The sequence below is a fragment of the Hylobates moloch genome, unplaced genomic scaffold (genome assembly GCF_009828535.3).
Source record: "Hylobates moloch isolate HMO894 unplaced genomic scaffold, HMol_V3 SCAFFOLD_14, whole genome shotgun sequence".
Classification (NCBI taxonomy): Eukaryota; Metazoa; Chordata; class Mammalia; order Primates; family Hylobatidae; genus Hylobates; species Hylobates moloch.
In genome coordinates, this window is record NW_026652289.1 from 11,953,297 (window position 1) to 11,976,241 (window position 22,945).

The 22,945-nt window shown below is 39.2% G+C and overlaps 2 protein-coding genes across 2 annotated transcripts in view; both read right to left on the reverse strand.

Annotated features, from left to right (window-relative positions):
• Nucleotides 1–22,945, reverse strand: part of MRPS6 (mitochondrial ribosomal protein S6) — a 53,134-nt gene that overhangs the window by 23,731 nt on the left and 6,458 nt on the right. The window lies entirely within an intron of this gene.
• Nucleotides 13,660–22,623, reverse strand: SLC5A3 (solute carrier family 5 member 3). Its single transcript, XM_032175663.2, has one exon. The coding sequence runs from the start codon at nucleotides 21,959–21,961 to the stop codon at nucleotides 19,805–19,807; it is 2,157 nt and encodes a 718-aa protein (XP_032031554.1). The 5' UTR covers nucleotides 21,962–22,623; the 3' UTR covers nucleotides 13,660–19,804.

The following is a 22,945-nucleotide window of genomic DNA, read 5'->3' on the forward strand; positions in this document are numbered from 1 at the left end:
AACTAAAAAGCACTCGTGAACATGGTATTTATATAATCATCTTTCTGAGAAACAGTTACATGCGAGAAAACATCACACATCTTTATGGGGAAGCCATTTTAAAATAACTTAAATGGCACAAGTCGAGTGTACACAGGAGATTCATATATCCTGACACCTGCATGTGGAGTGAAAGGGCAAAGTGAACGATCTCTTATGGGCAGACCAAATTCTGCGGGTATCAGAAATGTAGGTTGAAACTTAGGAAACTGCCATTTTGGTTCAACTTAACATTTATCTGGAAACATTCCTCTCAAAGTGTCTTCCTCAAGACAAGTATGTCCAAGCTGCTCGCTAGGAAGCCCATCTCCAAAAGGGTAGCTGCAGGGAAATGGAACACCAAGTCCCTGTCCCTAAAAAGTCTGTGATACAGATAGGGAGACAGACACTTGTAAGTTACTAATAAAAGGCAGATTCAAACACAGGCAATACTGACGTGAAAAGCAATGATGCCACAAGAACTCAAAAGAAGGAATTACTACTACTAACTGGTTGGTTAAAGAAAGCAGATTTCAGCCAGACCCTGAAAAATGAATACCCTGTCAGGAGGGAAAGAGGGCCACTTTGGGTGCTCTCAGAGTGGGTCTGAACTAACAGCAGACAAAAGAAAGGAAGGGAGAAAATTCTGATGAAATTTATATTTGGGGTAGAATCAGCATGGGTACTGAATTTAGTATAGGTAAAAGCCTTTGTTTTCTTCCACCTATGGCACTATCTTGCCTAGAACATTAAGATTTCAGTTTCTTCAAACACTCACCTACACTGTTGGTAAAAATGTAAACTTTCTGGAAGACAATTTGGCAATGTATATTAATTTAAAATGTGTATACCTTTAACTCCACAGCTACTTCTAGTGTGGGGGATCAGTCAGAGTGGTGGGAAAAACTACAGGGAAAGGACCCAAACCTTCTGAAAGGTTGGAATGTTCTGCAGAGCCCCAGGGGAGAACAGCTGAAGGCAGCTGTTCTATAACCCTGAGGCAGAGGCCAAGGAGTAGGTACAAGGGAGTGTAGGGGAATTTATCTTAAAGAGGCTTGTTTACTTATGTTGACCAGGAACTGACCTTTGATCATCCTCCCGCATGAGGTTCTCTGAAAGGGGAGCAATAAATGTTAATTACCTACAGGTTGTGTTTGCTCCAGGTTTTCAGCATTGTGCCGGCACTGAATAAAACCAAGCAGCTCCAGCTTCTTAGGGCTGCTCTGGCCACTAGAGCCAGGCAGTCAACTAGCTGCTCTTACACTGCATACCTGTGTCTGAGTACTCATTTCATCCGTAGGCCAGGGTCTGCGGGACACACCCAGCATTCTAGGAATTTAAGCAAACTACCATACCCATGTACCAGACTTAGCTATGAAAATGCTCATCATAAAGTTATTAGGATAGTGAACGAATGCAAATCTAATTGCCCAATGGAGACTGGTTCAATAAATGATTTCCACTGATTAAGTACTATACAACCATTTAAAAATCCACCAAGATCTCAGAAATCACCACTAAAGAACTTATTAATGTAACCAAACACCACCTGTTCCCAAAAACACCTATAGAAATTAAAAAAAAAAAAAAAACCATGGATGATTGGGAGGCTGAAGCAGGCAGATCGCTTGAGCCCAGGAGTTCGAGACCAGCCTGAGCAACATGGTTAAATCCCGTCTCTACAAAATACAAAAAAAAAATAACAATAATAATTAGCTGGGCATGGTGGGACACACCTGTAGTCCCAGCTACTCAGGAAGCTAAGATAGGAGGATTGCTTGAGGCCAGGGAAGATGAGGCTGCAGTGAGCCATGACAGTGGCACCACACTCCATCCTGGGTAACAGAGTGAAACCCTGTCGGGGTTGGGGTGGAGAATGATCCTTACATACTGGCATAAAAACATTTTAATAATAAAATAAAATCAGCATGGAGAGTACATCCATATATCTTCCAAAAGAAAAAAAAGGACTATGTAGACAAACATGGAAAAAAGTATGGATGACTATGCAAGGTATTAGTCTTCCCTAGGTAGTAAAACAAGTGGAGTATTCCATTTTTTTTTTTCTTTTACACTCTGATTTCTTTTACGATGAGCAATTAAAAGGTGTTTCAGAGACAAACTTCTTTTGCAACAAATTCAATTTTTCCTTAAAAGAATTTCTTCTCCTAAATCTATCCCAACCGCTATCTTGCCACAGATGCCATAATTTGTAAATTCTGTCTTCAAGTCCCAGATCTACACTTGGACACTGAAAACTCATTCACTGACTCCATGTCCATCCAGGCTTTTAACAATATAGTAATAATCAGAGAGATATAAACAGGTGGCTTCCAGAGGTTACTGAAAGAGTCTTGCAAGCTGGTACTTCCAGCATCATTAATTATTACAACTGGTTACTCTGTCTCTCAGGGAATGAGAGGAAAAACTGGAATCTAGAAGTACTGGTCCCAGAATCAGAGTGCACCAGAAAGACGTGACAGGACAAGACCAAGTCTGGCCCTGACACCACAGTGGCCAATGAAGCCAAGGGATGTGGAAACAGGAGCCTGCCCATTCTATGGCCATGCAGCCAGGAATAAGACTCTTGAGACCTGGGAAATCCAACATTAAGAAGTATTCTTTGGGCTATGTGATGAAAACAAAAAGAACTCAGGGAAGAATGGAGGTTAAAAAGAAAACAGGAGCAAGAAGCCAATAACTGGTCCAGTAACTGATCTGAGTTTAGCACAGCTTAATCCTGGGCCAAAACGAAGGACCCAAGAACAAGGCAGAGGCATCGTTATCTTCTCAGTGAGATAATGCATGGCTGAATTTGCAAACGTAAAAAGCAGATGACTGAGGAGTAAAGCAACTTGAGCTGCAAGGTAGGCAAAATGCCTTTAAGTCTTAAACTACACTTACCCATCCAAGGGGCCCCTGCACCAAGTGCCTGCTAAGCCATCAATACCAGCATTGGAATCAAAAGGCTATGAGCGAATAAATTTAAAATACGAACCCACTGAGCAGGAGGGAAGACATAATTATAGGAGATCTAACCTTGTGTGAACTTACTAGTTGTCAGCTATATATTAGTTAGTCATGTGCCTTGGTTAACATTAATCTCTGTAGCTCAAATAATAGTGTACCTTTGTTCCTTAATCAACTAATTTCCGAGGTTTCAAATCAAAGAATATCATTCAGATGTCATTCATTTAAGGACAAATTTGGGGGCTCACTTGCATATAATCAATCATTCCTTTCATGATTTGGGTAGTCAAAAGAAAAAGGGCAGAAATCACCAAGGAATTCCTCAGCACTGAAATCACCACCTGGGAGCTTTAAAAATAAAGGTGCCTGCATCTTATCCTCAGATATTTCAATTCAATTGGCTTAGGGATTCAAAAATCTTGGACACTAAGATTTTTTTAAAGCTCCCCAGGTGCAAACAAAAGTGAGAACCGCACTCTAGTAGGAAGCTAGCTGGCTTTGCATCCTCCCAAAGATGAATGACTCTGGCTGAATTGCAGTTTGTGAAAGATTTTAAGCAATGATCTTCTCCAACACTAATTTAAGGAACATAAAAGTTTCACTCTTTCTCACCAATAATATTGGAGTCTTGTCTCAATGTGAAATGGAAAAATGACAACCCCAGTGGGTGACTATTTGTGGTAAATACTACTGCATCAGCTAGAAACAATGCCAAAATGAAGGTACCCTGCTTGCTATTCTGAGGACATTTTAAAGTCCATGATCCTCTTGCTGAGAGGTTTCTATACTCCCCATCCCCCTTCAGATGCACTCACAGATAAAAGATAAACGGGAAGACTGGCAGGAGTCCTGGTTACTATGACAGCAAGTAAAGGAAATGCCTAAGCTTGTGAAATGGATAGTGGGAGCAGGAATCAGGTAGGCATTACTGAGCCACCTGCCTTGTTGATTGCATGCCTTCATGCACAATTCAGTTCCCTGCCTTCGCCTTATATTTCAAGCTCTTCACAGGGTAGAAGGGAGACAGCACTGGAGTGACAAGAAAACCAGGGGAGGGAACAGTCAACCAAAGATTTAGATGGTAGAGACAAAAGGTTTATAAGAAAATGAATCTTCTACATACCCATGTAAGGTTTAGCAAAAATCTCACCTGGTGGACTGGGTTAAGAGAAGTTCTTAAAATCATACATTCCTAGAATGACAAACATGGACTTTGACAAGAAAGTCAGATTTGCATAATTTGCTAAACAACAGACAAAAGCATGTCCACCAACTAGGCCAACTGCAGTGATGCTTAAATTCAAGTGGTGGGAGGAAGGCACCTAATGGACTGCTCTACTCTGCAGAGCAGGGAAGAGGAAGGACACAAACACAAAGGAATTATAGGAATAAAAACATGCATCAAGATTCAGCTACTTTTTCAGATGCCACATATGAGGGAGATCATGTGTTGTCTCTCTGTGTCTAGCTTATTTCACTTCACATAATGTCCTCTAGGCTCATCCATGTTGTTGAACAGGATTTCCTTTTTTATGGCTGAAGAGTATTCTACTGTGTATGTATACCATACTTTCTTTATCCATTCATCCACTGATGGTCACTTAGGTTGATCCACATCTCAGCTATTGTGAATAGTGTTGCAACGAACACAGGAATACAGATACCTCTTCGATGCTGATTTTATTCCATTTATCCAGTAGTAAGACTGCTGGATCATATGGTCGTCCTATTTTTAATATTTTGAGAAATCTCCATACTGTTTGCCACAATGGCTGTACGGATTTATTCCCACCAACAGTGTGCAACAGTTCCTTTTCTTCATAACCTAGTCAACATTTGTATTTTGTCTTTTTCGTAATAGCCATCCTGGCAGATACGAGGTGATATCTCAATGTGGTTTGTTGTTGTTGTTGTTGACTTGTTTTGTTTTTGATAAAGACAGGGTTTCATCATGGCCAGCCTGGTCTCAAACTCTTGATGTCAAGTGATCCACTCACCTCAGCCTCCCAAAGTGCTGGGATTATAGGCATGAGCCACCATGCCTAGCCTCAGTGGTTTTGTGTTTCTCTGAATTATGTTAAATGAAATAAGACAGGCAAAGAAAGACACATACTGTATAATCTCACTCATGACATTTTAAAAAGTTGATCTCACAGAAGTAGAGAGTAGAATGGTGGTTACCAGAGGCTTAGGTGGTTATGGGGGGGGGGGGGGCGGATTGGGAGCTGCCAGTCAAATGATATATAATCATAGACAGAGGAATATTTTTTAAAGTGTCCAGAATAGACAAATACAGACAGAAAGTAGGTAAGTAATTGTCTGGGCCAGGGGATAGTGGGGAGAGAATAGGTGTGGGGAGGGAGAATTGGGGAGTGACGACAAATGATTATGAATGTTCTAAAACTGACTGTGGTGATGGTTGCACAACTTTAAAAACCACTGGATTGTACACTTCAAATGCGTGAATTGTAAGATATATGAAGTTTATCTCAATGAAACTGTTTTTTCAAAAAGATCCAGCTACTTTCTATAAACGTGCCTTTCTTCTGTAACCCCATAGGTATCGCTCGCATTCCACATACATCTTGCAAGCATAATTATTTAGGAGTCTGTACCTATCCTTAAACCTCTTCAAGTTGCTTCTTACTCATGGTTATTAGATGCTGGAGGTCCAAAGAACTTGGCTTACAATACACGTTCAATAAATGTTTGATGACTAATCAAAGAATAAATGGAGAATTGAGAAATAAAAGTTGTTAACTGTGCTTAATATAACTAGAAAGAAAAGATTATATTGAGTTATAAAATTTAAAAGATCTTCACTGCAAAGAGGCAAACAGAATATTTTTTGAAAGACAGAGATGCATAATGAAGTTAATGCACACCCCACTAGTCAAAAGGAGAGATGCAGAGTAAAAGAACTAGAAGTAAGACAAAACACAGAAACAACGGCTAAGGCACAGGCAGAAACACTTAGCAGTGCATCCAAACTTCTAAAAGTTCTTGGGATTAAAATATAAAACCCAATGGGTATTCAACTCCTGAAGCATATGGGGAACAATACAGAACAAAAAACCTCAACTCTGAAAAGCCATGGAAAGCTGGAGAGTCAGGAACTCCTATGAAGAGACAACAGGACTTTACAGGGGGCCTACCTTAGGGTGTGCCAGTGAGATTCCAAATTAGACTTGGAAGGGGGCAAGCCCTAGGGAATGGTGGCTCTCATTTTGTTGCATTATTAGCAGTGTCTCTCCTCAATTACTGAAACATGGAGGCCACATATGAAAAGGAACCTCAACTACCTAGAAGTTATCCAGAGGAAAAAACAGAAGAGCAAGATGGTGAAGGGTCTGAAATCTATGCCCTGTGCTATACACCCAGAGAGTGAAGAACATGATGTCTAATTTCGAGACTTCAGAATACATTTATCTTCAACATTTCTCTTCAAATAAAAGTGGGGGAGGGGATAACACTTCAGAGGCACAACTTGGGAGTAAAAGCCAGAGACAGATTTAAGGTCAATCAGAAAATCCTTTAAAGTTTAGAACTTTCTGAATGTGGACTGAGCCTCCTTGGCAGGAAGGGGGTGGTGGTGCTGGTAATGTTCTATTTCTTATGGGTGGTGGTTACATACGTATTTGCTTCACAATTCCAAGTGATTCTCATTACTCATGGAATCCATATATGCCAATTTGCCTGCTTGCTAAAATTTATTTGTAGCCCCCAAATCAATACTCCCAGCAATACTGCAGTCATCTGTAGATATGCACATGTGCACAGTGTGGTGGAAAACTGCAGGCACCTATTGCACACATTCCCAGCTGAGGTAGACAAAGGCAATGTTCTGCCCTCGTTTCAGCTCACGTATCATAAACAAGGGTCCTTTGGCCGTCTATTTAGTACCATGTTTTTTTGCATGTGTGCTTTCTGGGGGTCATTTCGTTGTTTAAAATGGCTCCCAAGTGCAGTGCTGAAGGGCTGTCTGGTGTTCCTAAGCGTAAGGATGTGATGTGCCTTAGGGAGAAAATTTGTGCTAGATAAGCTTCATGCAGGCATGAGTTCTAGTGCTATCTGTCTTGAGCACAATGTTATCACTGTTAGCAATGTTATCAACAATTAGTAACTATGGTGTCTTTAAACAGAAACACACATGAAGCAAGGTCACGTATTGATTGACAAACATGCATTGACAAAAATGACATGACCATACACTGGAAGGAATCTAACGCAAGGGGCAATGATTCAGAATTCACTCATGCAGCGTTTGAGGTAAATTTACAAAACATAACTACCACAAACAACTGTGTTTACTACACTGTACATGTGTCATTTTATGGAATATGTTAAAACTCACAATAAAATAGCTTTGATGGGTGGTATTCAATACACATTGTATAAAAGAATCACCTATACAGCCTTTTTTTTTTTTTTTAATGGGACAGGATCTCACTCTGTTGCCTAGGCTGGAGTACAGTGGCACAATAGTAGCTCACTGTAGCCTCGACCTCCCAGGCTCAAGCAATCCTTCTGCCTCGGCCTCTTGAGTAGCCAGCCTCTTGAGTAGCTGGGACTACAGGTGTGCATCAGCACACGTGGCTAACTTTTGTGTATTTTGTAGATATGGGGTTTCGCTATGTTGCCCAAGCTGGTCTCGAACTCCTGGGCTCAAGTGATCCACCAGCCTCAGCCTCCCAAAAGTGCTGGAATTACAGGCATGAGCCACTATGCCCAGCCAACTACACAGCTTTTAAGGCCCCTTTGAAATGTAAACAATTTTCATCATTTAGCACTTAGAAATAAGCAGAATTTTAAAACTCCAACTGTGCCTCTGGTAGGCAACATGTTATCTCAGGGAAGGGCAGAAATGGGCAATAGGCTCTGAAATTTCAACCTTCAAAGGTTAAAGGGTAAGTACCAGAATTTCCAGGCAAGCCAGAGGGTTCAACACAAGCACCTAATTATGCTCCCACCTGAAAACCTACTAGAACTACTGTAAAGAGGTATGATTGTCAAATAAAAATGATATATATTCAAGGTAAACAATGTGATGTTTTGATGCACATATTGTGCAGGATTTTTTTTCAGGTACAACCTCACAAGAATACGAGAAGAAACATTAGCAATAACATTTTGGAAGAAAGGAAGTAGAAGTAGAAAATCAACAGTGGGAAAAACTAAGAATCAACCATACCAACACTGGGCACCTCTGGGAAGTGGGGGTGAAGTGACACTAAAATAAATACATTTGGTCAAAAGTTTAAGGACTAGTTGGATCCTGAGATGCATATTTGAAGGTTTATACTCTGTGGCAGATAAAAGAGGGGAAAAACCTTTGTCAAGGCACCTAACTGAAATTTTAGAGCACAGAGGCTAGAGGCTAGAAAATTCCTATGGTTTTATGATTTCAAATTTCTGAAGGAAAGTGCTTTCTAACCTAGAATTCTACATTCAGCCAAACTTGCAAACAAATACGAGGTAGAATACTCTATCTATGCAAAAATTAATTATAAGGTGTTACAGGATTCAACAAAATGAGTTGCATCAGTATTATCAGATTTCTCACTGCTGGAGAAGAGAAATACAAACACCGAGGGAAGGCTAAAAAGAAACCACTGGTGTTGGTTTAGAACCAGAGGCATCTGTAGATGTGCACAGTTAGGAACAGGAACATGTTCTGAGAAATGTGTCGTTAGGCAGTTTTGTTTTGTACAATCATAAAGTGTAGTTCCACACACCTAGAAGGCATGCCCTACTACACACCTAGGCTATGTGGTGTAGCCTACTGTTCTTAGACTACAAACCCACGCAGTTACTGCAGGGAATACTGTAGGTAACTGCACAACAATGATTAAGTACTTGAGCATCTAAACATAGAAAAGGTCCAGTCAAAATATGGTATAAAAGATAAAAAATGGTATACCCATAACGTGCACTTACCATGAATGGAGCTGGCAAGACTGAAGTTGCTTTGGGTGAGTGGTTAGTGAATGTGAAAGCTTAAGACATTACTGTCCACTTTTATACCCCTGGCAGCAGTTTGTTTACACCAGCACCACCATCAACAGAAGTAACGTGTTATGGTATGTTACAAGGTCACTAGGCTATAGAAACTTTTCAGTTCCATCATTTTATAGGACCACCATCATATATGTCATCCATTGTTCACTGAAACACCATTATAAGATATGTGACTCTATGTGTATTTCCTAGTTCTGTACACTGAAAGGGCCCAGAAGTCATGATACCCCTACAGCAGTGAGTACTCCAAGCCACTCTACTAAATGCCCAGTCCCCAGACTGAGGCAGGGAAATGACACGGTGCACCCAGAACATCTTACTGTGCTGGAAAATGCAAAGCACTCAAGAATTGATGGAAACGTCACAAAGGACAAAGAAACTATTGATAAAAGAAACCAGCTAAATCTGGAAACATCTGAGCAAAATAATGACAGTAATGAATAATAACTCACTGAACAAAATAATCCAGGAGTTCATACTGACAAATGAACGGGAAAAGGGGAAGCTCTTGAGTACAGTATCCTCCCCATCAAAAAAAGGCCAGAAAATAGCCATTACAGTAACAACTCAGGCAAGATTCATAGACAAATGAATGCTAAAACTAGGGGTTCAAGTTTGATGAGAAATAGGTTATTTACATGGTTTTTAAGTATCCCCCGACTAACTACATATTACCAAAGGGAAAAAATAGTAACACCGGAGAAACCTGGTGGACACCACCTTAACCAAGATCAAAGTTAATATCATCGATAATGGGACAACACATCCAATGCCTCCTAATGTGAAGCTTTAGGGAGATAGCATCACTTTTGCATTTCTGCCAAAAATGCATAGTGTGAATCTAATCATGAGGGAACAGACAAACCCAAACTGAAAAGGGACAGTCACAAAATGATTGGCCTGTATTACTTTAAAAATGTCAATACCAGCTGGGCAGAGTGGCTCACGCCTGTAATCCCAGCACTTTGGGAAGCCGAGGCAGGTGGATCACCTGAGGTCAGGAGCTCAAGACCAGCCTGGCCAACATGGCAAAACCACATCTCTACTAAAAGTACAAAAATTAGCCAGGTGTGGTGGCGCATGCCTGTAATCACAGCTACTCAAGAGGTTGAGGCACGAGAATTGCTTGAACTCGGGAGACAGAGGCTGCAGTGAGCCAAGATCGCACCACTGCATTCCAGCCTGGGCGACAGAGCAAGTCACACTTCCCCCCCCACTGCCAAAAAAAAAAAAAAGTCAATACTGTGAAAGACAAAATCCAAGAAGTGAGCCAGATTTAAGGGGGCAAAAGACATAAAAGCTAAATGCAATGAACTGGCTTCTGAAAGGGGAGGAAAAGCTGCTATAAAGACATTACTGGACCCAGGAATATTTGAATAGTCTTTTGATTCAAAATCACTGTTTCTGTCCAGTTTGATGAGTGACTGTTCTTAAGAAATATACACACAAAGTACTCAGGGAGTAAAGGGGAACAATGTCTGCAAATAGTATCTCAAATGGTTCAGAAAAAAATATTTATGCTTCAGAAGAATGGCAAAGCCAATGTGGCAGGCAGTATGTTAACCCCTGGTGAGCCTGGATGCAGTCAAGTCCTAAATTCCTCCTTCCATTCTTAACAACTTTCCTATAACTTGAAATTTCAAAATTAGAAGTGAAAAAATTAAGAATATTTTACTTTACTCTCTGTTTTACATATAATCCTATTCTCCATCAATACCTGTGAGTCAGCGTTTACAAAAATTAAAAATGACAAAAATTGGTAGGGGGAAATTCACTGGAAACCATTCACGGACCAAGGGCAAAAGAAACTGAGGTACAAACTTCTTCAACTCTGAGACCCAGAACACTACATTGTGGCGGTGTTCATACTGAAAATACTTAGTCACAGAAATATAAATTTTTCATTTTATTCAAAGTTGGTACAGAATTACTAACATTTCCATAAAATAATTACTATACTTCAGTTACAGGACAAAATACCACAGAAAGGAATGTACTTTGCAAGAAATGTAGTTCATCTTAAGTTTCCAAATACTTTTGAAGGCTAATGCAGCAGCTGGCAAAATAACACACAGTACACAAAGAACAGTGTATTTTACAGAGTCAGTAATGAAAACTGACAGCTCTTTAGCAGATATGCTTTTTTCATTTTTTAAACAATAACACTTTCAAAAACACATGAAACCAAGATCAATACATGTTTACAATTTTAAAAAATCAGATTGTACACAGTAGGTTAGAACAGACAAGTTAGAACTGTCATGATTTTAACAATCTTAAATCTACAATTTCAACTGTACTCCTTTCAATATAGAAATAACCTGCTTTATACCAAATTCTACTTTCTGCTTGCAACTAAAACACTGTACACAATGAGATGGATCCAATTAGTCAAACCTTAAAATTAAAAAAGCTGTGGACAACAGAGGGTAAACTGGAAATCCATTTACAATTCAAAAAACTCACTAATAACAAAATTAATGTTCATCAACTTCATTTATAATCACATTTGGTCTACAATGCCTAACTAAAATGACACATGTACACAATACACACCCCCAGTGTACTAACAGGTCTCTTACAAAAAATCTGAACAAAGCATCATAAGCAGGACACTGGGAAGAACATTTTCCAATGTAGACATCTTTTAAAAATGCATTAATACTTACATATCAAAATTACTAGATAAAAGCAGCAGCACTCTGCTGACATTTGGCTTAAAAATAAATGAATGAATGAAGCAATTTCACAGGATATTATTAGAAAAAGAATTGGTTTTCTTCTTGAAGAAGACTACTAACTTTTGCACAGCAACTATTTTTGATATCCATCTTATCAAAAAGAAAAAAAAAGCACTGAGAAGTATAACACAGTTCATACGTGATTGCCAACATGGGTCTGGACAAAAGAAAATGGGATGTCCAAGCAAAGAACAGGTAAATCCCTGCTCTATTTCTGAACTCTGCTGGCAATCTATAAACTGAAGCAGTAACAGTGGGGGAAAGCAAGGGAACAAATTCCATACCATCATCTGACACTAATGGAGTATGGCATTATTAAAAAAAATAAAGCTTTTGCATTTTAATAACCCCACAGAAAAGTCTATGAGCAAAAGACTTGATCTGTTTGCCACTCAAAAGTTAGAGATCTCACAGTGAAATTAGAAAACTCTAATTATACATATTTACACTGCTAGGACTACTTTTCACCTAGGCTAATTAAAGCAGTTCTCCATGAAATTATAAATGAAAGGCATTTCTGCCAAAGAAATCTCTAGAAGCATTTTTTTGTACAGTTCTTACAAACTATCTTAAATTTAAAAACATGTAAAGGTACAGAACACATAGTATGTAGGATTAACAGGTTATAACAGCTTTGCATTATCACACGTTGCTAAGCCAAGGATGTTCCTCAAACTTCTCTTTCCTGCACTTCTGGTACTCTTCTTCCCATCATCCCCCCAGGCCTGAGGTTTGATATTCTCAAATAATGTGGTAGGCTCATTCCTGGCTAGCTTTTTGCTGGCAAGAATAATCTCTCCCTCAAAGTGTTCAGGTTAACTCTTCTAAAACATCTCAAATTAGTCTACACCAGATATAGTCTTCCTTCTAGATATATTAGAGTTGACCAAGTCTTTCCCTAAAAAGGTAATTATATAAAAGAGTAGGAACAAAGGTAGTCATTTCTCTCCCATTCTGAGAATTACATCTTTTAACATATGGGCAAAATTTAAGACGAAGACATTCATTCATTCTTGATAAACAAGCTACTCGGAGGTGAAGTGAGGAGGTGGAAAAGGGCAATGCTGAGTAGAAGAACATACGTTTTCTTCTGCACACACATTAACAGATTTCATCTCATCTAGACTAGGAGAGGGTTAATGGGACAAGTGAAAGAATCCTCTCCATCCCATTGTGAAAAGAAAAGTAGCTCCTCTAGCAAATATGCTTCAGAATTAATCTGATGCTCAGAACACTCAGATCAAATTATCCTTTATTAAAATGAGGCACAGTCAAGTATAGGAAAAAAATAAAGGTAACTTCATCCCTCACATACAAACATACACAAAAAAATCAAAGACAAGTAGTATTTGCCCTGTTAAAGTATGACTTTCTGCATGTTTGGGGGGGCACTGTTAAGAGGTAATATTTCTTAAAAGATTTAAGATTTTTTACAAAAAACCCCAATGACACTACAGCTTAAAGCAGAAATGTGTCACCTGTTCCACCCACCAAAAACCTAGACATCCGTCCCTGTTTCTCTAGTTTCAAGTTGCAGTAAAAAGCCCTCAAACCCCATTTTAGCTAGTAACCCTCAAATATAATTTTGGCATTCTTGACATTCATATTCTCTCCCTCCATCAATGTGGTACAAACTTAATGAGATTATTCCTTTGGATCCCTTACCATTAGGACCAGTTTAGATACCGCATTGTCTTGGGCTTATCAATACTGTAGTCCTCATAGCAACTCTGAGACAAATACCTGGTGGCCTTTATGACTGGCACTTGTGGGATACAGAGAATACTATTAGTCTTGTGCTTTCTATGTGTGGATACACCAATGTGTGAACACGATTTTGTGCTTTCTATGGACTTTAGCTTTCTATCATGGAATATAAACTGTTGTCACATACCTGTTCTCAGATATACCTATCAACCTACAATGGAAAAACAACAAAATTAAGATCACAGAACATAAGTAACTTTAAATTTTTAATTATGGATATAAAAGAAACAACATTTAGGCTGCAACACAAATACAGAACTACCTGGTTTCACTGAACCTAAATAAAGGCGGCACATAAAGTATGTAAATATAATGCATGTTTTTTTTTTTTTTTTACTTCCTTCACTAGTTATGACAAAATTTAAGAGGAATAACAAATACAAATTTTCTGTTAAGAACGGAAAGGTGCAAACTAGCAGAGTCAATACTGGTAACCAGAAGGCACTAATCCAAACACATAAATTTCAAAAGCTGGTTATATTATGGAATATCATATATACTGGCCTGTGCCAGTTTGGGATTTCTACAATAGCAATAAGCCTCGTTTCTATTTCCACTTATAATAACAAAAAGATGAGTTACTAATGAACATTCCACTTACAGAAGTCTAGGCTATGTTGATAAATTGAAAACTTATCTAGACTACTCTGTCCAAGAGCAATAAAAAGTAAACACTCTTTTATCCAGCAGCACTAGGAAACGGTGAATTTACCAAGATAAATTAGGTTGGGGGACAGCTACTGCCAACTTGTGCTGTTGTCGAATTCACTGTAATACGTACTCCTCTTATTGATAGAGCTCTGAATGTAAACAACCTAGAAGTGAGGGGAAGAGCTTCAGTATCACGGGCAACAATTGTGTTATAGTGCTTTTCGGTGGTATAGAGCAAAACCACTGTTCCTACACTACGAAAAATCTGACACCACTGTGTTTTGTCTTGATTTGCTTGCTCTTCAGCTGCTTACTTTATTCTAGCATCCTTTCTCTTCAAGCAATCTGTGAACCCAGGTAACCGAATTTAAGAGTCATTACATAAAGTAAGGTTATTAAGTCAACAGCCTCAGACTATGTATGGTACTGCCCAAAAAGTAAAGTGTACAAGATTAGCAATGATACAGATATACCAAACAGTTTTGTTTATTTCCGAGTGAAAGACTATATGCCAATGGTTAGGGTTGTTGGTTACCAGGTAAATTAGGTGCTTACCCCAAAACAAAAAAACTAATCCCTCTTTTTATAAAGAAGTTTAGATGGAAACAGAAACACAAATTACATCAATTCTCACAACACTCCTTTAAAGGTGAATCAGTAATTTAAAGCCTTATTCTCAGCATTGGAGAGAGAGAAGTTTAAATAAAAACATTTATATGACTACTAAGTGAATAACGGTGTGGGACTCACCACTGGCAAAGCCGGTTAATTACTTTGAACCTTAACTAAATTCTCTTCTAGGAGTCAAAGTAGCTGAACAGCTAAAGTATTCCAACAGAGGACAGTCTGACAAAAACATTCCATATTAAGTGACCTTGATAGAAGAAAAAGATTTGCAGCCCTAAGTTAACCAAGTCTAGCAATCGAAAGATTACTTTTTCACAATCCAGCCTCATACCTTCCAGTACAAAAGGGTTCCTCTATATGCCAACTAATTCCAAATTTTTACTTTTACTGCAAAAAAACCTTTTTGGCATCAAAACTCCATTGTTTCTCTGCACTCTGACACCATCATTTCAAAGGGGCTCACATAAATGATCACTACTGCTCTCTCTATAATTTTTGAAAAAGGAGTTTTGAGAATAAAATAGTGCTTTTATTATTAGCCAACACAAAGTGAGAAAATCATTCTTGAGAATTAACATTTTAAGCTAACAGAAATTCAGTATACTTAAAACATAATTATATTTATTGAATCATTATTTGGATCTAAAAGTCCTCAATACTGGGGCAAAATGTCACTTTCACACACCATGCCAATATGCCTTAAAGTGAACTAAGCTGACAAAAAAATCAAAATTTGAATTTGCTAAGTGCTGAAAAGACTAGGTGTAGAACTGACACAGCAACGTGAAGGAAGACAAAGAGAAAGACCAGTCTCTCTGAATGGTAAGTGGGCATATACACATATGAAATATATCCCATTTGTAAAGAAGTCTGCTCAGGCTATTATCAACACTGAAATGCCTTCAACAACCTAGCATCTGGCCAATGCAAAATCTTACAAATACTGAAGCCTCAAAGCATTTTTCTATTAAATTATCTCTACTGTGTCAACAAACTTTGTACTTTATAATGCTTAACATCAAACCAGGGTTTAAAAATCTGAAACTTATTTATTGGTGCCCTAATTTATATGGGGAGGAGTTTAAAGTAGCTGAGAGCCAAGGTGCTTCAAGCTCTAGAATCTCATGAAAATGATTCTACATATGCAGATTTTAAGCTAATATTTGTTGTCTTTTACCAACGGGCTAATTTCTGTGTCACCCACGTACTTAATCTCACTTAATCATTTTTCTGATTTCTTAGGAAAATTCTGTTCTGGCAAGTCTCTGTAGTCACATAATTTAACAGGAAAAGTCTTGTATACATCTCTCTACCCAAACCTAGGAAATAGTGAGGTGTCACCCCCAACGACCCATGTGATCCCTTTCCAGTCATCATGCCTCTGATCAAAATTAGCCAGGGAAATCAACATAAGGTAACCCTGTAAGTTTTAACACTGCCAAGCAGGAACAGGGAAGACCTAACCTTTGAGTAGCAAGTAACTGAGTAGCTAATAAGCCGCTTTATTTGGTGGTAAAGAATGAAAATAACCCATAGGCTACACCAAATGATATTCAAAGTCGGGGGGAAGATCCATATGCCCACTATAAAGAAAATAAGCCATGGACTGCGAATACAGACACACTCAATTGGCTCTCACAAGACTTAACCCCTTGCTTAGCCTCAGGTTACAGAAGTGCATAACAACCCCCTCAGCTCAGTTCTTAAAATGTGAAGTTTCACAGAGTGATGGGCCCCAGCTAATTTCTTGAGGTATCATCCCTAAGAGCTATGGTTACCTGACCCTGGCCAGCCTCTTTGTGCCAAAAGACAATGGATCCTTTGAGCCAAGTGAAAAGGAAGCCCTAGGAGATGAGATCTATTGAATTTAGGCCAAAGGACACAGCACCACTGCTATTGCTTGATGCTTCTCTAATCTAAAGACAAAGCATAATTACTCCCAGGAAAGAACAGCTGGGGAAGAAGAAATCGGGCTCAAGTGTTTACTCTCTGGGGGTGGCAGAACAGAATATTCTGAAAGATGACCAGGGAAATTAGAGGTCCCACAAAATACGCAATAATCGTCCTGCATACCAATGTAATATGCCCTTCTCATCAGATCTTGAGATTAAAACTGCCTGAGAAGACAAAAGTCTTAAGAACTGGGGATACCATTAACACCTGGTAAGACATTTATTTTTCTCTACCTTCCAAGACCAGTGTCCTCAACTCATTTTGACTTTTAGCTATTCTAGTCAATATCAATCTTCAATTCTGAACCTTAGCTTGAGCTAATATAAAAATATACACGTTAATGTCTAAAGACCAATGTCATCATTTAGGACCCATTTAGTCAGTGTAAAGTATGAACATTTTGCTAGCTTAAGACAGTCCATGTATCATTCCAGGAACAATCATTCTAATGAAATATAGATTGAAGACTGGTCCCTGAATGAAGTTGCAATCAGCAATTCACAAACTTACTCGAGCACATTATCTATTACTGGGAAGCAATAAGAAAGACAAGCTTCAGGGACGTTAGTCTAAATAAAATGATGTTTATATTGGCAAGAATAAACAATTCTAATGAATATGCTAATAGTCATTCCTTATTTACAGACTTTAGTACTCTAAACTTGACCTACTGCTATATACACACAGACACAAGATGATGTAGCTTATGTATCTTACTAAGACAAGAGCAGAAAGAAGGTAGAGGGACCCTAATTCTCCAAACTACTAGGACTCAATGTTAAATAAAGGGAGAAAAAAAAAAATCACAAACACTTCCTATTCATTTACGCTGGATATGGAAGAGATAGGCTGCCCAGTCAATATGTCAATTATCACTGAATTACACAGTAGTGTGGTTCAAAGAAAATTTTAGTTCTTACAACTTAATGTTAATTTGAAAAATCCAAGATCTTATTACTTTCCCAAACACCAAAAGGTTGTCCCAAAGGAAGAACAGTTCCTTTGAAAAAACAGGACAAAACATTGACAACCATTTGTCCAGACACATCTGAACAAACCATGAGTCCAGATTTGGAGACCTGGTTTCTGTTCTTCCCAAATAAGACTTCATAACCTTGGACATGTCGCAGCCTCAACTTCCAAACAAGAAAAGGATGAGCTCTATCTATTTGGCCCCCAAATTATAAACCTCAAGAATAAAATTGAGAAAAAAATTCTACAAGGCACTCTAAGCTCTTCAGAAATACATGCTATTCATACATAAATTATTTTTTCATTTACAGACTCAGTCCATCAGAAAGCCTCCTGATCATGGGAAGACACTATGCTACCTGATAATTTCTAAAATTAACTTTGGACTAATCAAGTCCATCATAATGAAACTAGTTTATAGACTACAAAAAAATTAAAAAGACTGAGTTTTGATTCAAAATCTACAAAAGTATTTATGAAAGTAATTTCCCTAAATACAAGCCTAGTAAAATCATGCAATCTAAAAAGTATCAGAGATTAAAGAAAGTCAAAGAAAGTACATACATAATTTGCTTCCTTCATCTTTCATGGAGGACAAAGGACAGCGCTGAGCATACAAAGACACAGAAGTACGTAATCTGTAGAGCTTTTCTCTAACATCTTTTGTACTGTGTACCCACTAGCTGCAAGTGAGTGCCAAGCCATGTCAAGTTAGAGTCCTATAATTACACAGTCCTGTAATACTCTCCACAAGACACACTACTAACCCCAAAAGTTCTTGTTTGGCACCTCTCAAACATGCTATCCATCCTACAGAAAGACTATACTGACAACCTAACAACAGCAAAGTATGCACTGAGTTTTCTGTTACCGATGGCCAGCTTGCATTGAAACATCCTCATGCTCTAAGTCACTATAACAAAAATGTAGAGGCTGTGTACAGATGGAAAGTCTTTTGAGGAAAAAAAAAAATCAGGGAAAAACTTATCAAGGATGCAATGAGATATCAGAATTAAATTTTCCCTCTAAAAATTCAACCTTGATATATCATCATCTAATCAAATAGAGCAATCCAGCACACAAAGGCAGCGTCAATTTTTCTTCAGGTTTCTGGACATATCTTCCAACTGGATCCACTTAGGAAGGCATGTGGCTAACAATTTTTCCAAATAACAAGAACAAAGCTAGAAAATTAGCAGAATATATGAGTAATCATCTGATTCGCATAAGTTAATCAAACACTGCTTAGGGGGCTGGTCATTTCCAAACTATATGAACAACCTTAACATGATCAATAAATATGGGGATCATCAGCAACATTTACTTCATTTTCTCCCCCATAATCATTTAACAATACAATCATGACATGTAACTTTACAGGCAGACTCGTTGGTCATTTCAGTATGGTTCACTTAAACTTGAAAGTAGAAAGAAAAAAATAAAAGGAACTGGAACAAAGTTTTTCCCTAACATTCCATATACTACTGGTGGTACAAAAATACCTACAGGAAAACATTCTTTCTTTTGGCAATCAGAATCCGTAGGCTCATGCTAACAAAATGAACCTGGCAAACGAACTTGTCCTGAAACAAGTATTACACAAGCACATTCGATTTTCAGTACATAACTGATTGTACAATGTCTAAGAAATAAGTTTTTCTTAATGGTAAGAGGGATTACAGAGACAGAAAAAAAATTAGAAATGAGCAAATCTTCTACTTCAGGGTAAGAAGGTCTGCCAAGACTTGGCAGTGCAGACAGTATACCTTAATTCATGGTAACTTAACATATATTCTGCTCTAAGTGCTCTGTGAGAATAATTGGTCTCTCCTTACTTTGGTATGCAAAATTTAAAACCACATTTGCACAATTCAGTCTGTTAAGTTTTGCTTCACTTAAGTTGAAGATTTACTTTCATCCATCTCTGGGAAAATAAAGTCTTGTAAGTAGATGATTTTCTGCTAAGTAAAATTTGGCTAAAACCTACAGCGTAAACAATGCCTGAGAGATGCAACAGTTACATAACTTTTTTTCCCCAAAGACCAGTCAGTATTGTCTTAAGTTAGTGTCTCACCATATCCTTAAGTTCATAAGGAGAAATAAACAAACATGAAAATTCCAAGCGAACACACAGCAAAAAGTCCAATATTTAGTATTATTTTAACTTGCCGAGTCTCTTCTAGCATCTGTAAACAAACAGCCTCCTCCTCCATCAGGTCTCTGAGACTCCTCTTGCTGAGGCTCTTACTTTTAAAGCCACAAAACCAGTCTATGAACTTCCAGTACCGACCTCCATCCTCCGTTTCTTTCTTTCTCTCTTTCTCACCCATGAGAGCTGCTTGCCCATTGGAGTAAGCGTCAACTGGTGTTTCTGCCTCTGAATGACCTAAGGATGCCACTGGGTTGCCCTCCTCTCTGCAGGTTACCAACAGATTAACATCTTCAGGCTGAAGGCCCTTAATGCTGTCTTCAGATTTCCCGTTGGGAATGATGTGGTTGATGGTCTCATTATTCTCACTGCATCTCAGAATGCTCTTTTCTTGCATTTTGTATGGTTCCTCTTTCGGGGAGCAGCTCTCCTTCACCACCAGGTTCTTCTTAGACCAAAAGGTGGTGGTACGAATCTGTTCCTTTGTGGGAGGTGGCGTGAGAAGGCTCACAATTACAGTAATGAGTCCCGTGACCCAAAACAATCCTGTGGCCACATACATATAATGGATGTCTTTGATGAAGCCTGGCCTATTATCAGGTTGGTCACATTCTGGGGCACGGTAGGCAAAGGCCAGTACCAAACGGACTGCTCCAAGAACAAAGCCAGCCATTCCACCATAGAAAGCCCCTTGTTCATTGCAGCGCTTCCAGAAAATTGCCAGCAGGAACAAGGCTGCCACTGGGGGTGTCAGGTAATCTGCTACCTCCTGAATGTAAAGGTACATCTGGCCTCCTTGCATCTCCACGATGATTGGCACCCATGCTATGCTGATCACCACCATAAATGCCACAAATATCCTCCCCACAATCATTAACTCCCGGGAGCTTGCGCTCTTGCGGATAAGTTTGTACACATCGAGGGTGAATATGGTACTGGCACTGTTAAAGATAGAGTCCAAGTCACTCATCAGAGCTGCAATCATCACTGCCATCATTAAGCCCCGAAGGCCCACAGGAACCAGCTTCATCACCAGGCGTGGGTAAGCAATATTGGAGCAACCAGCTCTGCTTCCACACACTAGCATGCAGTGCTCTGGGTTGATGCAAGCTATATCATCAGTAAACAGTATCCTGGAAATCATTCCTGGGACAACTATGATAAACATTGGCAGGAGCTTTAAGAAGCCAGCCATAAGAGTAGAGCCTTTGGCATGAGCAATGTTTTTGGCTGCAAGGACCCTCTGCACGATGACTTGGTCAGCACACCAGTACCATACTGAAGCTGGGGTCTGCCCAAGAATGAATCCAGGCCAAGGAACATCTTCATCTGTTGGATTCCGCAGCATTTTCAGGGCTTCTTTCTTAGGGTAGACATTACAAGAATTTGTGTTGGAAAGGTTGTATGTCAATAAGATGGAAGTGACATCGGGTGAGGCCAACATGTACCTTCTCTTAACTTCCTCAAACCCGCCAATCTCCATTATGCTAATAATCATAAGTGTAAGTGCCCCAATGATCATGAGCAGAGCCTGTAGAGTGTCTGTGTAGATCACTGCAACAAGGCCTCCGGTGACAGTCAGCAAAGCAGTCATGCCAATGAGCAGGATGACAGACACATAAAGATTCCAACCCAAAGACTCCTGGATAAAGAGGGCACCCGAATACAGATCCACCGAGAGCTTGGTGAAAATATACAGAATCAGAGACAAGGCTGCAAAATAGACCTGAATCCTATGGCCACCAAATCGCTTGGACAAGTATTCAGGCATGGTATATACCCCTGACCGGATGTAAATTGGGATGAAAACCCAGCCCAGAAGTTGTAAAAGCAGTAAGGCATTGAATTCCCACGCGCCCACTGCAAATCCACTTGCAGCTCCAGATCCTGCCAGCCCAATGAAGTGCTCACTCCCAATATTGCTCACAAACAGAGAGGCACCAATTGCTACCCAGGTCATAGAGCGCCCCGCCAGGAAGTATCCACTCACGGTGCTTCTATTAGATTTCCACATGGCAAAAAAACCAATGCACATGACCAGGATAAAATACAGAGCCACTATGGCAATGTCTGCTGTGTCCAGTACAGCTCTCATTCTGGTAACTTGTGAATAATAGCGTCCAATGACAGAAGTGTCCAACTTTTTATTTATTTTTAGTAACCCCAGCCAAGTCTGTAAACCATACGTGAACTGGACTACACAGAGCAACACAGCAGGTCAAAGTCTTTGTCCTTTGGTTTGCTGTCTTGATGGTGGTGGTTGTGATAAACTTTGAAGAAGACAGTTTAAATTTTCCGCTTCTTAATTGGGATTGAGAACTTAGCTCGTACTCTTAATCCACTCTCCACAAGACCATCAGCATTTACTCAGGTGCTGGAGGAGAAATTCTGAGTTGCAGCTAAGTCTAGTGAAGCCTACTGTACCAACCCTGCAAGGCAGCAAAGACAAAAGACAAAGATTGAATTAGAGGAGGGTCTCACCACGTGATGAGGAAACTTTCAGTCTAGCAAACACGGCGCAACAAGACATTCTTTATAAAAAGAAAAAAAAATTTTTAAATACACTTCAGTTCCACAGGAAAGAGCAATCTATATGATCACAGCTGATACTTATGTCAGTGAGAATATTATCATTTTGACCTAAGGACAAAAATTCATCAACCTCATCTAAGTGGCCTAACTTCAGCAGCTAACTGCCTACCACAGCATTGCCCTTTCTTGTCTCACTGTGGTAGTCTCAGACTGGAACAGGTACTAAGATCTTAAAGCACCCTAAAGGGGAGAAAACACTAATTATATTCATAATAAGGGCACAAAAATGCAATCTTAAAATACTATGAATCCCAAGAGAGTTTGGGGCTAACTTTATGGCCAGTTAGGGTCCTGGATGGAACAGGCAGGTAGTGTTTACTAGATGTTATCACCTACCCTCAGAAAATTTAAATACAGAAAACCAAGTACTGCTCAGTCTCTGGAAATGTATTGTTATAAAGCTTCTTAAACTGATATAGTTGTCATACAGTAACTTAGAAGTTGTGAGACGCCCCCTGCCCTAATGGGAAACAAGACATTCCACACA